Below are 15,682 nucleotides of genomic sequence, written 5' to 3' on the forward strand. Positions count from 1 at the left end.
TATGGATCCTGTTGAACTCCAGAAGTAAGCATGCAAATAGCACCAGCATCGCCAAGCTTGTGGTTTGCCCTACCCTGCCTTTTCAGCAGGGCTGCATGCCTCCACAACAGCCGGAGCCACTGTCAGGCAGCACGTACCCAACTGGCTACAGACTGATGGGTGGCAGCGGGGATGTGGCAAGCTTCCAGGTAGCAGTGACCTCGGTACCTCTGAAAACACAGAGAGCTTTCATGTCGGGACACGGGGGCTGCTGCTGCTTCTGCTGAGCTTGTGGTGCTCTCAGGGAAGCCCTGCCTGCAGTTCTGCAGCTGCAGCGAGTTGTCCCAGGCCACCAGCACAATTTTTTGCAGGGTTCTTGGTTTGGTTCTGTTTCCTAGTATGGGAAATCAATCCGAATGGATAGGACTAAATAGCTGCTAATGGATAAACCCTTCTGTCCTGCTCCTTCTGTTGGCACAGCTTCAGCAGCAGCTGCCAAGACCGCTGAGCAGAACAGCTGACTGCTAAAACAAAAGCCACACAGCAGCAAGGCCTCATCAATCCCCCCCGGCCTTTGCATATTAACAACTGTCAGTATCATGGGGTTGAACTCTGTTTCTTTTATGCTGTTGACAGCAGCTTGAAGTGGTACTGCCTTGCCAAAAAGATCAATCAGAGGGCGATGGGAGAGCAGTCAAGATTCAAATCCGTGAGTTCCAGTTGCTTTCAGCTGACTTTTGCTGCCATCCCATCGTGCCCTGTGAGAAAAGTCTTGGCAGCAGCAAGACAAAACGTGCTAGAATATCCTCCCAGGTGCTGAGTGCTTAGTCCTTAAAGTACAGAGTAGTAATCCCAAGCACGTGTTTGTAACTGCTCTGTCCTGAACAAAGAGGCATCTGGCTGCGTGCAACAGAGCTGCCGTGAAATACCTATTCTGCAGCTGTCGCTGTGCAAAACGACACGCAGCCTGGGTCAGGTCCTTGGGGGACAAGTGTGTAATTCCAGCTACTGCACAGTAGCGCATGGAAGAATGGGTCTGTGTGTTGCTTTTTGGTATCCACTTGCAATGGGAGGAAAAGCAGAATGAAGAGTGAAGGGACTGAGTCGCTGAACTGAGAAAGAGTCAGGAGACCTGATAGTGATGCAGGAACGAGGTGTGGAAGCTTTGCCAGGGAGATGACTGTCCCCACATACTAGTCTGACTGCCAGAAGGCTCCTGTGTTGGCTTGCTACCTGGGTCCTCCTTCATTCAAATTGGCTCGTGCCGCTTGGACAGCAGCATTACCCAATTCTAGCACAAATAGCACAAAACTATTGCTATTTTCACGTTGGGCTGATGTCCCGACGCCAGGCTGAGTGTTGCTGGTAGCTCGGAGGAGTGTCCCTGCCAGCTGCCACCGGGCTGCTTTACACACCAGGCACACGTGTGCACACGGAAAGGGAAGGTGGAATTTGGCAGAACGGTGGCTGCAAAAACAACTCGAGTTTGCAAAGAGGGAAGGGGGCTGGTGTTGGCAACACCGAGTCCCAAGTCCCTGGTGAGATGACAGCTGCAAATGCCTTGGCTGCGTAACAGGTTTGACGTGGGATCAAGGGAAGAAATACAACAAAATAAAGAAACTTAATTTACCACAGAAGGGATTTGAACAATTTTCCAAACCTGTTGGAAGCAGATGTAATACTGTTTTTAATCTGCTTGAAGTGAATTGCTATTCCTAACGGGATTTTACAATAGCAAATGCTTTGTGGTTGTTACTCTGGGTGATGCTACCAAATTCGTATAGAATACATGCTGCCTGGCTTTTACGGGCCTGCTGCATGCAGGTTGACTGCCAGGTACTGTTCTCTGGCACCAACAGTGTCCTTCACCTCAAATTAAATTGCCACCTTCATGTTGTGCATCACGGGCTAATCTTTTAATTTCAGCTCCTTTGATCTCTGAAACAACAAAGAGTAACATCACTTCCTCTATTTCATTCTTTTTGCTGTACTCTTATTATATTGAAAAGATGGGATATGCCTGTTTGACATGTGAGAACCCAGTGTACAACCCACACCAAACGCTGTGCATGTGTATGTTTGACCACTAACATAGCTTTCAGAAGAGCGTTTGAAACAAAGCGTAAGGAAGGAGGCTTCCACTAGATGTGTGGATTGACTTTAGAAGCTGAAATCAGAGAATTAATATTTGATTGCTCACAGGCGTCTTTCAAAGTAGCTTTCCTTCCTTTTCAACAGCAACATTTCTGAAAGAACTGAAGGAAAATTCCTTTATTCTTTAGTGCTCCTCTAGCAATGTATGTGAGCTCTTCTCTCCTGAACATTTCTGCTAACTGTCCAAGCCTGTGTATATGCATATATCTAGAACTACCGCAGTCTGTCATGATTCAGTTTGCATGACACTTGCATGGAATGAGGAGAAGCGGAGAAATACATACTTCCATGGAGTCTGAATTTCTCAGTGGTGTTCAGTTGGGAGAGAGCTGGATCAACAGCTGGGCAAGGAAGATTCCGTAGCATGTAGTGTGTGTGTGTGTGTGTCTCTGGCTGAAAGCACGATGATTGCTCGCCTTTGCCAGCATCTGAAATCACTTGTTCCAAGGTGGAGCTCGTACTGTTATGGCCTCTAGGTTACAAACCATCGATACTCTTGCTTTAGATTCACCACGCTCTTAGCTTTCTAACAATGTTTGAATAGTTACCAGGGTGATGCTTAGACTGGAAGTGTTAAGACCAAGGCTTTTTTCGGTCATGCTGCAGTTATGGTTAAAGGTGAGCTCCAGGAGGAAAGCAGCCTGTTCTGTCTAAAGTGTCCTGCACCTCTGCTGTTTGCTCCTGCAGGTGGGATTTTGAAAAAAAGCGCGAAGCTCTTTTTCCGCCGGCGACATCATCAGAAGGACCCGGGAATGAGTCAGTCGCACAACGACCTTGTCTACCTGCAGCAGCCCCTGTCGGAGGAAACGCGCAAGAAGGGAGGCACGCTTTCACGTATTCTCAACAGAAAACTCCTTTCCAAAAACAAAAGCAAGAGCAAACTGAATGGTGCTTCGGCGGAACCATACGTATAAGACTGAACACTCTCTGATGGGATACTTGCACGTCAGTTGACCATTTGTTTACAGAGCAGTACTAGAGAACACAAATATAGCTGATGACTTGCATAAGATGATGTTCACTAATACAGTAGTCCAGGAATAAACAGAAAGCTTGTCTTTTTTTATTTATTTTTCCAGAACGCTTCTTCCCTCTGATTATAAAGTTGCTCCTCCAAATACAAGCAGCACTAATTGTATCGTGACGGCTTTTGGAGGACGGTGTGGTTTATTGTAGAAGATGAGGGAGAATGGGGAAAGGTGCAGGTGGGGAGGACCTAGTTTACATTAATGGGGAGCTGAGAACTGAAACATCGTGTCTGCTGCATGACTGAACCATTATACAGAGAGAAGATACCACTGTGCTTCCTTCCTGCAGCCTGGAATAGTAGCAGCACAAGTCTCAACTTGTTTTTCTAGTCAGGCTGAAAGGGAAAAGAGAGACTCAGATCCAGTTTGTATTGTAATTTGGAAACGGGTAAGTTTTCAGAAGCAGACCTAAAATGCTGATTAAGATAGCCTACTGTAGTAACTGTAGCCTGCTGTAATAACTGCTCAGTCCCTGTAGGTGGAGAGATGCCTTTGATATTAGCCATAAATCAATAAATTATGCAAATACTTATACTAGCATATTGTTTAATGTTCTGTGCAGAAGTTATGCTTAAAAAAACAGAACTCTTTTTTTAAAGTCTACTTGAGTCTACTCGCAAACAACACATTTACAAATTCTCATGTAGCTTTTCTTCCCTGTGTGAGGAGCTGCGTTGCTAATGCAAAAACCTGTCTTAGGGGCTCTAATTCCTTCTCCCAAGTACTTGTTAGACAAGTGTATTAACCATCATATCCAATGCAAAGCTAGGAGCAATAAGTGGTGAATAGAGCATATTTAACCCCGTAATGCTTTGCACTAGACAGCTTGTTTTACTGGCCAAACGCTTACTGAGAACTTAGAAAACACAGTTGTGAAGAGAGCTTTTAAAAAGATAATTCCCTTGGTGGTCTTTCAGTTTCTAGATCTACTAGTGTTGTCATGTGGTGAGTGGTTGGTTGGGTGAGGTTTTTTACTTTTTTTCCTCATTAAATATTGCAGCTGGCTCCTTTAAATTAAAAGGAAAAACTGATTAAAGTAAAAGTATAGTTCTTGTTTTGGCTATTAAGAAGAGTGAAATATCAGCCAGTATTTCACAGGTACCATCTTTTATGCATACCTGTACTTTTCCATCATCTACATTCCTACCGAGGACAAAGGACAAAGCCTGTTCTCTTTAGCCAAGAAAAACATCCATTCCATCTAAATTACTGACATGAATGGATGATAGATTTGTGCCTGCTTTACCAACAGTGATTTTTCCCCCTGCCCCTGTCCTCCCCTTAAGACATCCAGCGCTTTGGCTTTCAACTTAAACCATCCTTCAAAAAATAGAAAGTCACTGAAGAACAGAAACACATTTCAAAACTTCTGATGGACTGTAGATTCCTACGTAAATAATTTTACAAAGAACATAGAAGTAGAGGGGTTTTGTTTTCTTTTTTTACCAAGAAAACATTAGAAGAAATGAACTGTCAATATCTTTTAGCTGAGCCTACTGTTTAAAAATACTGTTTATGTGTAACCTTCTAAAATCAGCGTGGTAGTACAGCAGTCCAGACTATCAAATAGTTGTACGTTTAAGCATGCTGCTTATTATGAAAACACTTGAAGGCATTTTAATCTTCTGTATTTTGAAAATTGGTTACAAATGCGTATTCTAGAGCTGTAACATGCTTAGAAGTCCCAGTTCAGTAATACAGGTTTGCCCAGCTTGTGCTTGAACACTTTGTTTTTTTCTTGTTAATTTGATACAAAGCAGAAGTTAGGTTTCTTCACTTGCTCATGGTATGAGCATTAAAAACCCTGACCTTACATTCTCTCAACATACCTACTTGGCTTTACTAGGAGCTCTTTGCATCACGAGGCAGGTTGGGGAGGGTCAAATCACTGTTGTATTTTAAATGCTCAGTCTTGTTTGCTGATGGAGAAAACCACAGCTGGTCGCTGAGTTCAAGAAATCAAGGTGAGACTGAGCTCCATGGGTAGCACCTCCTTACATTAAAAGTGAAGAGCTATGGAATTGGGAATGCAAAGAGAGCACGTGACACTACTTGAAGTCTATTTAAATTACTGAACTGGGATTTTAATTTACAGAAACTTCATCATGTACTGTAGAATGGGGTGGAAATAACACTGAATCACTTGCAGAATACAGGAGCAGGGTTTGCTTCTAGCTTACCCCAAAGAACAGGTACACACTGAAGAAGTCTGGGTTTCATTCCTAAACGTCTTGGTGATTGCCTAAATGCGTGTCTTGATGGTGGGAACCAAGAACGTTCTATACTGCAAACGGTGTGAAGGTTTGAGCTCACATATATTGAGAGAGAATAAATTATTAAGATGAGGAAAGCAAGGCATTGGGGGTATAAAGGGAATCTTGTTTTGTAATTGCCTTCACTCCTCAGGAAAATAAACAGCGCTTGATTTGATATCCAACCTCCATACCTGGCTGGTGTGCTCCTCACTTCTTCCTCCTTCTAGATCCTATATAGAAGACACTGGAACTAAACTGAGCACAGCCTGGGAATGTTGCAATCATTTTACTGAAAAAGTTATGTTCTAAATGAATGCTGCCACTAAGCCCTACCAGACTGAGGAAAAAGAAAATAATCAAAACCCACCAAAAGTAGACATTAACATCAAAATACCCATTATTTCCCTTCCCAAAGTGAGTGTGGTACCTCTTTTTGCAAGGAAATTGTGTGTTACCTCACTAGGAGTTACTGCCCACGTTTCTATGCCAGTTTATTTCATACTCTCGAAGTGCTTAGATGAAATCTCCTAATAGTTTCCCAACAAATTTCTTCTCCTTTCTGCTCTAATCTTGGGTGAGTTTTTTTTAACTTGTGTGATGCCATTAGTGTACACTAGCAAAGTCACAAGACCTGTCAGAGCAGAAGCAGGAATGGATGTAGCACCAAGTCTGGCACCCTACTCTTTCCTCTAGTTCATCATTCTTAAACAACAAATAGAAGGGATGGGCATTTTTGTTCATCTCTCTACCCCAGCGAGCTTGGTGTAAGATGTAAGTTCACTGACTAATGTTAACTCTGCAGAAACGTAGGAATACCAACCAAAAAAAAAAAAAAAAAAAAAAAAAAAAAAAACAAAAAAAACAAAAAAAACAAAAAAAAAAAAAAAAAAAAACCACCACCAAACAAACAACACCAGCTCCCACCACCTAAACACACAACAACCTCTTATATTTGAGAGTTGTCTCATCTTGAAAAAATATTTGAAAAAACACTCTCAAATCCCCTTCTTGATAAACAGATCTCTTTGTGGAAGTCTTGTATCTCTGCTTCATCAAAACTGAGTACCATTTTATGGAGTGAGATAGGAAAACATTTCTGCATTTCCATCCCCCTGCCTTCAGGTGACTTTGAATAGTTCAAGGTTTATGTTCTGTCAAACACTTTCTCCTTAAAAAAAAAAACAAAACATAACAACAAAGAAACTCCAAAAACCCCAAGCAAAACAACACCAAACCCCCTCTGCTTGAAAAAGCCTTGTATATGGTATTAGTGTCTTAAAGTTAGCACTGTCTTGCTTTTTTTTCCTACTCTTGCATGTTTATGGGTTTTACCTTTCTGACTTCCACTTTCTTATCCATTCCCTTTAATAAACTTAAGAGGACTACTATGCCAACCAGAATTAATTGCCTACACAGTAAGTTATTTCTGTCTTCTTTTTTTTTTTTTTGAGAAAATGTAGCTTTACAATGGTACACTCATTGTAAAAACTGAAGCAAAACATAGTTTGGCTCCCGTTTTCTTAGTCCCCGCTCCATTTCTTTCCTCCCTCCAAAATTACCTTCCTGTGCTCAGGTATCTTAGCAGACAATTCTGCTGTAACAGATCATTCTTCTGGTGGTCGTGCTGTCCAGGTGGGTCATGCAATATGGACAGCAAGGAAGGCTTGGAGGGGTGCTCTATGTTCCTGATCTCTCTCCATCATGCCCATTTCTGTAGTATCTGGTTATCAATCAAACATCTGCTCATGCAATCCGTGTGTGATCCCCATAACTGTATATGCATATGCAGAATGCTTATTTCAAAAACTGCTGCTTACAGTTTTCTAGATCTCTTTTCTAGACAAACTCATAGAGCTACGAGGACCTTAGAAGGTATTTACAAAACCACCTGAATAAAAACTGTTTTGGAAGTTGGGAAGGAATGGAAAAAGCCATCTCTGTTTGTATCCCTGTAGATGTGGAAGGAGATCTTCCTTCATTAACAGCAAGGAGATTCAGAAGTGATCCTAGCCCCACAAGTACTTTCAGAAAACCCTAGACTGGTGCACAGAGGCTGTGAAAGCTAGTCAGTCTGTACAGCGCTCTTGACATGCTCTCTGCTTATCTCCTGGTGTTAGGGGCAGAGTTGGCATATGGATCCTGTTGAACTCCAGAAGTAAGCATGCAAATAGCACCAGCATCGCCAAGCTTGTGGTTTGCCCTACCCTGCCTTTTCAGCAGGGCTGCATGCCTCCACAACAGCCGGAGCCACTGTCAGGCAGCACGTACCCAACTGGCTACAGACTGATGGGTGGCAGCGGGGATGTGGCAAGCTTCCAGGTAGCAGTGACCTCGGTACCTCTGAAAACACAGAGAGCTTTCATGTCGGGACACGGGGGCTGCTGCTGCTTCTGCTGAGCTTGTGGTGCTCTCAGGGAAGCCCTGCCTGCAGTTCTGCAGCTGCAGCGAGTTGTCCCAGGCCACCAGCACAATTTTTTGCAGGGTTCTTGGTTTGGTTCTGTTTCCTAGTATGGGAAATCAATCCGAATGGATAGGACTAAATAGCTGCTAATGGATAAACCCTTCTGTCCTGCTCCTTCTGTTGGCACAGCTTCAGCAGCAGCTGCCAAGACCGCTGAGCAGAACAGCTGACTGCTAAAACAAAAGCCACACAGCAGCAAGGCCTCATCAATCCCCCCCGGCCTTTGCATATTAACAACTGTCAGTATCATGGGGTTGAACTCTGTTTCTTTTATGCTGTTGACAGCAGCTTGAAGTGGTACTGCCTTGCCAAAAAGATCAATCAGAGGGCGATGGGAGAGCAGTCAAGATTCAAATCCGTGAGTTCCAGTTGCTTTCAGCTGACTTTTGCTGCCATCCCATCGTGCCCTGTGAGAAAAGTCTTGGCAGCAGCAAGACAAAACGTGCTAGAATATCCTCCCAGGTGCTGAGTGCTTAGTCCTTAAAGTACAGAGTAGTAATCCCAAGCACGTGTTTGTAACTGCTCTGTCCTGAACAAAGAGGCATCTGGCTGCGTGCAACAGAGCTGCCGTGAAATACCTATTCTGCAGCTGTCGCTGTGCAAAACGACACGCAGCCTGGGTCAGGTCCTTGGGGGACAAGTGTGTAATTCCAGCTACTGCACAGTAGCGCATGGAAGAATGGGTCTGTGTGTTGCTTTTTGGTATCCACTTGCAATGGGAGGAAAAGCAGAATGAAGAGTGAAGGGACTGAGTCGCTGAACTGAGAAAGAGTCAGGAGACCTGATAGTGATGCAGGAACGAGGTGTGGAAGCTTTGCCAGGGAGATGACTGTCCCCACATACTAGTCTGACTGCCAGAAGGCTCCTGTGTTGGCTTGCTACCTGGGTCCTCCTTCATTCAAATTGGCTCGTGCCGCTTGGACAGCAGCATTACCCAATTCTAGCACAAATAGCACAAAACTATTGCTATTTTCACGTTGGGCTGATGTCCCGACGCCAGGCTGAGTGTTGCTGGTAGCTCGGAGGAGTGTCCCTGCCAGCTGCCACCGGGCTGCTTTACACACCAGGCACACGTGTGCACACGGAAAGGGAAGGTGGAATTTGGCAGAACGGTGGCTGCAAAAACAACTCGAGTTTGCAAAGAGGGAAGGGGGCTGGTGTTGGCAACACCGAGTCCCAAGTCCCTGGTGAGATGACAGCTGCAAATGCCTTGGCTGCGTAACAGGTTTGACGTGGGATCAAGGGAAGAAATACAACAAAATAAAGAAACTTAATTTACCACAGAAGGGATTTGAACAATTTTCCAAACCTGTTGGAAGCAGATGTAATACTGTTTTTAATCTGCTTGAAGTGAATTGCTATTCCTAACGGGATTTTACAATAGCAAATGCTTTGTGGTTGTTACTCTGGGTGATGCTACCAAATTCGTATAGAATACATGCTGCCTGGCTTTTACGGGCCTGCTGCATGCAGGTTGACTGCCAGGTACTGTTCTCTGGCACCAACAGTGTCCTTCACCTCAAATTAAATTGCCACCTTCATGTTGTGCATCACGGGCTAATCTTTTAATTTCAGCTCCTTTGATCTCTGAAACAACAAAGAGTAACATCACTTCCTCTATTTCATTCTTTTTGCTGTACTCTTATTATATTGAAAAGATGGGATATGCCTGTTTGACATGTGAGAACCCAGTGTACAACCCACACCAAACGCTGTGCATGTGTATGTTTGACCACTAACATAGCTTTCAGAAGAGCGTTTGAAACAAAGCGTAAGGAAGGAGGCTTCCACTAGATGTGTGGATTGACTTTAGAAGCTGAAATCAGAGAATTAATATTTGATTGCTCACAGGCGTCTTTCAAAGTAGCTTTCCTTCCTTTTCAACAGCAACATTTCTGAAAGAACTGAAGGAAAATTCCTTTATTCTTTAGTGCTCCTCTAGCAATGTATGTGAGCTCTTCTCTCCTGAACATTTCTGCTAACTGTCCAAGCCTGTGTATATGCATATATCTAGAACTACCGCAGTCTGTCATGATTCAGTTTGCATGACACTTGCATGGAATGAGGAGAAGCGGAGAAATACATACTTCCATGGAGTCTGAATTTCTCAGTGGTGTTCAGTTGGGAGAGAGCTGGATCAACAGCTGGGCAAGGAAGATTCCGTAGCATGTAGTGTGTGTGTGTGTGTGTCTCTGGCTGAAAGCACGATGATTGCTCGCCTTTGCCAGCATCTGAAATCACTTGTTCCAAGGTGGAGCTCGTACTGTTATGGCCTCTAGGTTACAAACCATCGATACTCTTGCTTTAGATTCACCACGCTCTTAGCTTTCTAACAATGTTTGAATAGTTACCAGGGTGATGCTTAGACTGGAAGTGTTAAGACCAAGGCTTTTTTCGGTCATGCTGCAGTTATGGTTAAAGGTGAGCTCCAGGAGGAAAGCAGCCTGTTCTGTCTAAAGTGTCCTGCACCTCTGCTGTTTGCTCCTGCAGGTGGGATTTTGAAAAAAAGCGCGAAGCTCTTTTTCCGCCGGCGACATCATCAGAAGGACCCGGGAATGAGTCAGTCGCACAACGACCTTGTCTACCTGCAGCAGCCCCTGTCGGAGGAAACGCGCAAGAAGGGAGGCACGCTTTCACGTATTCTCAACAGAAAACTCCTTTCCAAAAACAAAAGCAAGAGCAAACTGAATGGTGCTTCGGCGGAACCATACGTATAAGACTGAACACTCTCTGATGGGATACTTGCACGTCAGTTGACCATTTGTTTACAGAGCAGTACTAGAGAACACAAATATAGCTGATGACTTGCATAAGATGATGTTCACTAATACAGTGGTCCAGGAATAAACAGAAAGCTTGTCTTTTTTTATTTATTTTTCCAGAACGCTTCTTCCCTCTGATTATAAAGTTGCTCCTCCAAATACAAGCAGCACTAATTGTATCGTGACGGCTTTTGGAGGACGGTGTGGTTTATTGTAGAAGATGAGGGAGAATGGGGAAAGGTGCAGGTGGGGAGGACCTAGTTTACATTAATGGGGAGCTGAGAACTGAAACATCGTGTCTGCTGCATGACTGAACCATTATACAGAGAGAAGATACCACTGTGCTTCCTTCCTGCAGCCTGGAATAGTAGCAGCACAAGTCTCAACTTGTTTTTCTAGTCAGGCTGAAAGGGAAAAGAGAGACTCAGATCCAGTTTGTATTGTAATTTGGAAACGGGTAAGTTTTCAGAAGCAGACCTAAAATGCTGATTAAGATAGCCTACTGTAGTAACTGTAGCCTGCTGTAATAACTGCTCAGTCCCTGTAGGTGGAGAGATGCCTTTGATATTAGCCATAAATCAATAAATTATGCAAATACTTATACTAGCATATTGTTTAATGTTCTGTGCAGAAGTTATGCTTAAAAAAACAGAACTCTTTTTTTAAAGTCTACTTGAGTCTACTCGCAAACAACACATTTACAAATTCTCATGTAGCTTTTCTTCCCTGTGTGAGGAGCTGCGTTGCTAATGCAAAAACCTGTCTTAGGGGCTCTAATTCCTTCTCCCAAGTACTTGTTAGACAAGTGTATTAACCATCATATCCAATGCAAAGCTAGGAGCAATAAGTGGTGAATAGAGCATATTTAACCCCGTAATGCTTTGCACTAGACAGCTTGTTTTACTGGCCAAACGCTTACTGAGAACTTAGAAAACACAGTTGTGAAGAGAGCTTTTAAAAAGATAATTCCCTTGGTGGTCTTTCAGTTTCTAGATCTACTAGTGTTGTCATGTGGTGAGTGGTTGGTTGGGTGAGGTTTTTTACTTTTTTTCCTCATTAAATATTGCAGCTGGCTCCTTTAAATTAAAAGGAAAAACTGATTAAAGTAAAAGTATAGTTCTTGTTTTGGCTATTAAGAAGAGTGAAATATCAGCCAGTATTTCACAGGTACCATCTTTTATGCATACCTGTACTTTTCCATCATCTACATTCCTACCGAGGACAAAGGACAAAGCCTGTTCTCTTTAGCCAAGAAAAACATCCATTCCATCTAAATTACTGACATGAATGGATGATAGATTTGTGCCTGCTTTACCAACAGTGATTTTTCCCCCTGCCCCTGTCCTCCCCTTAAGACATCCAGCGCTTTGGCTTTCAACTTAAACCATCCTTCAAAAAATAGAAAGTCACTGAAGAACAGAAACACATTTCAAAACTTCTGATGGACTGTAGATTCCTACGTAAATAATTTTACAAAGAACATAGAAGTAGAGGGGTTTTGTTTTCTTTTTTTACCAAGAAAACATTAGAAGAAATGAACTGTCAATATCTTTTAGCTGAGCCTACTGTTTAAAAATACTGTTTATGTGTAACCTTCTAAAATCAGCGTGGTAGTACAGCAGTCCAGACTATCAAATAGTTGTACGTTTAAGCATGCTGCTTATTATGAAAACACTTGAAGGCATTTTAATCTTCTGTATTTTGAAAATTGGTTACAAATGCGTATTCTAGAGCTGTAACATGCTTAGAAGTCCCAGTTCAGTAATACAGGTTTGCCCAGCTTGTGCTTGAACACTTTGTTTTTTTCTTGTTAATTTGATACAAAGCAGAAGTTAGGTTTCTTCACTTGCTCATGGTATGAGCATTAAAAACCCTGACCTTACATTCTCTCAACATACCTACTTGGCTTTACTAGGAGCTCTTTGCATCACGAGGCAGGTTGGGGAGGGTCAAATCACTGTTGTATTTTAAATGCTCAGTCTTGTTTGCTGATGGAGAAAACCACAGCTGGTCGCTGAGTTCAAGAAATCAAGGTGAGACTGAGCTCCATGGGTAGCACCTCCTTACATTAAAAGTGAAGAGCTATGGAATTGGGAATGCAAAGAGAGCACGTGACACTACTTGAAGTCTATTTAAATTACTGAACTGGGATTTTAATTTACAGAAACTTCATCATGTACTGTAGAATGGGGTGGAAATAACACTGAATCACTTGCAGAATACAGGAGCAGGGTTTGCTTCTAGCTTACCCCAAAGAACAGGTACACACTGAAGAAGTCTGGGTTTCATTCCTAAACGTCTTGGTGATTGCCTAAATGCGTGTCTTGATGGTGGGAACCAAGAACGTTCTATACTGCAAACGGTGTGAAGGTTTGAGCTCACATATATTGAGAGAGAATAAATTATTAAGATGAGGAAAGCAAGGCATTGGGGGTATAAAGGGAATCTTGTTTTGTAATTGCCTTCACTCCTCAGGAAAATAAACAGCGCTTGATTTGATATCCAACCTCCATACCTGGCTGGTGTGCTCCTCACTTCTTCCTCCTTCTCTACAAATAATTTATGTCCTGCTGTAAAAACAAGCTGAAGTACTAAACACAAAGGGACAATTGAGTTGCTCAGTCGTGATGACCCCCAAATACTGAATCCCATTCCCACCTTCCGAGGTGATGAGGTCATCATTTAAGGTGGGGAGATCTGAGTACCTACGTTTTTTGTGTACTAGTATTTAGGTCAGTGTGAGTTGGCTCCTGAGAGCCAGCAGGAGCTATGCTACAGGTTTGGGAAGGGAGGGTTTGTAAACTGGCATCGCTATTGCCGTGGTGTATCCCATCAGGTGCCACATGTTTCCTGTGCAGTTGGGTGAAGGACGCCGGAGGGAGTCGTTTTGCTCTTCCATGTTTTGCAATCTTCATCATTTTAATAACTACACATTGGAAGAGTAGAACAAATCTCTGCATGATATGACATGGAAAACTTCTTGTTTTCTGTCTCCCAATTTAATTACTTTAGAAAATAGCTTGGAAACCACCTGTGAAATTTTTCTTCCTTTTTGCCCCTTTTCTTACACTTTTGTGTTTCTGGATGTTCTGTACAGCAAAGAAGGCACGGTCTTTATTTTATGAGAACTAAAAGATGAAGGCTTGCTTTTCCTTTCTAAAGAATTTTTCTGTCCATAATTGAACCTTCTTAATCTGTGTTTTTGGTTTATTTTGCTTTATTGTATTTTAGCTTTTCATTTGTCTTAATGGAGAGAACCTGCATCCTTACCGAACCAAGATTTGCCTTGGCTTTAGTGTGGATTTTGACCGAGTAAGTGGTACAAGAATTCAATTTTTGTCGCTTAAAACAATAGAAGCACCTAATATCTGCAAGCTAAGTAGCTTTCTTAAGGTGACTGAGATCACTTTAGAAGTCACTTTAAAGAGGAGGCGGTCCTTTATCCCTAGGTCACCAATATTTCACATTCAGTTCACCCCAGGAAGAAATGACAGTTGTTTCATTCCTAACTATGTATGAAACTTGTGAATCTTAGGTGGCAGGAAGGAGAAGGAATACTGTAGTGGAAAAAAAAGTTCATATTCTTTTAAAAGGAAAGTACCTTTGGCAACCTTCTTCAGCTTAATGGGTAGGTTGTAAACTGTGCAGGCATAAATATTGGGCTTTATTCTTAACGCTTTCTGTTAGATTTTCTTTTTCCCCTGCTCTTTGGGAGAGACGTTGGGGCTGCAGGTCATACAGAGCTGTAGTCGCTGTCTTGCTCTTGAGAGGACTTATCTTACAGCGCTGCTTTTTTCCGAAGTGTTCTGTAGCCTGGGATGACACCAGTTTTGAGGATCAGTGAAATTTTATAGCATTTCCTGGTACTTTTTCAAGTGACAGCTTTCTGCTGTGTATTTCCTGTAAAGTTTTGGTGTTCTTGATATGCAAAGTATCATAGGAAAAAGCGCAGTCGACGACATGAAATGCCACCAAAAGTGTATGGGGAAACAAAACTAGACTCTTGCTCTTGTTTTAACATCTTTTTCAGCTCTGGTAGCTCTGGGTGTTGCAAGGAGCGAGAGCTCTATACGAAGTGGGAGCCGTGTGGCTTTTTCATTTTGGTTTATTGCAGTTTTTGAATTGCAGAGCTGAAGCTTGAGTAAGCATTTATCCTGGTACAGAATTAAGTATACTGTAGCTCCGGGCTAACACATTCCCATTGTGAGTGGGAGCAGCTGACCTCATGCTTTGACCTCCACAGGACCTAAGTGGATTTATTCATGCGTTTAAAGTCAGCATATGCTTCTGTACATTGCCAAGCCACAGCCTTGGTGCAAAACAACTTAACTGTATAACAAGGGTGATTACTTTAAGTTAAGGGTGAATAATATAATTTCACTCAGGATATCCAAACTGTTACTATGCAAGGTGCTGGCATGGTGTGAAAATAGCTGGGAAGGATGGGTCTGAGGTCTTTCCGATACTGTAACTCTGTTGTATTTCCCAATAATGTATTATGCTGATATTCCAGGTGGGGTAAAACATTTTTTTCTAGCATTCAACTGTGATAGTCACTTCTTCTGTGGTGGGTTTTTGTTTTTTTTCTTTTTTCTGTGTGTACACAAAATTAAGTTGGTGCAATTAAGAAGTCTATGATGTACAGATTTATTATATCACTAAAAAACCTGAGGATTTTTTTAAAGAAATAACTACTGCTGTACATACAATAAAAGCCAATTGTCTCTGTGTAGTGTGCTTTCCTACATACCTTGTCAGCCAAGCGTAACAGATGGTTTTCTACCCTCCTTTACTAATTTGACCTGTTGCTTAACACAGTTCATTTACCTGTTTATTCAGGAGCAGAGTTCTCCACCTACACTGTGCTGACACAGCGGGTTGTCTCTGATAACCCTGGCCATATCCGGTAGCCCCTTCTTGTTCCTTGAGAAATCACCTGAAACATGGACTGGGTGGGAATCTAATGGAAAAAGGAATTGTGGAACTTTTTATATTTTTTGTTGTTTTTCCTTTCAGTTATGTTGTATTACCCTGAAACCGTTA

The 15,682-nt window shown here is 42.5% G+C and overlaps 1 protein-coding gene and 1 long non-coding RNA gene across 3 annotated transcripts in view; both read left to right on the forward strand.

Annotated features, from left to right (window-relative positions):
• The window catches only part of C2CD2 (C2 calcium-dependent domain containing 2), a gene marked incomplete at its 5' end in the record, with an annotated part of 59,042 nt that extends 53,438 nt beyond the window's left edge, over positions 1–5,604 (forward strand). Inside the window, one exon of the mRNA XM_014937994.1 lies at positions 2,821–5,604. Within this exon, the coding sequence (XP_014793480.1) occupies positions 2,821–3,047 (227 nt within the window). The remainder of the gene's footprint in view (positions 1–2,820) is intronic.
• A 781-nt stretch (positions 5,605–6,385) lies between these two features.
• LOC106885766 lies at positions 6,386–15,367 on the forward strand. 2 transcript variants are annotated; one of them, XR_001411496.1, is made up of 2 exons: positions 6,386–6,831; positions 10,368–15,367. It is a non-coding gene; the product is annotated as an uncharacterized LOC106885766 (long non-coding RNA). The 2 variants fall into 2 exon arrangements; XR_001411495.1 differs by lacking the exon at positions 6,386–6,831 and adding an exon at positions 6,902–7,571.
• Positions 15,368–15,682: the final 315 nt, after the last annotated feature.

The sequence above is a fragment of the Calidris pugnax genome, unplaced genomic scaffold (assembly GCF_001431845.1).
Source record: "Calidris pugnax isolate Ruff unplaced genomic scaffold, ASM143184v1 scaffold25, whole genome shotgun sequence".
NCBI lineage: Eukaryota > Metazoa > Chordata > Aves > Charadriiformes > Scolopacidae > Calidris > Calidris pugnax.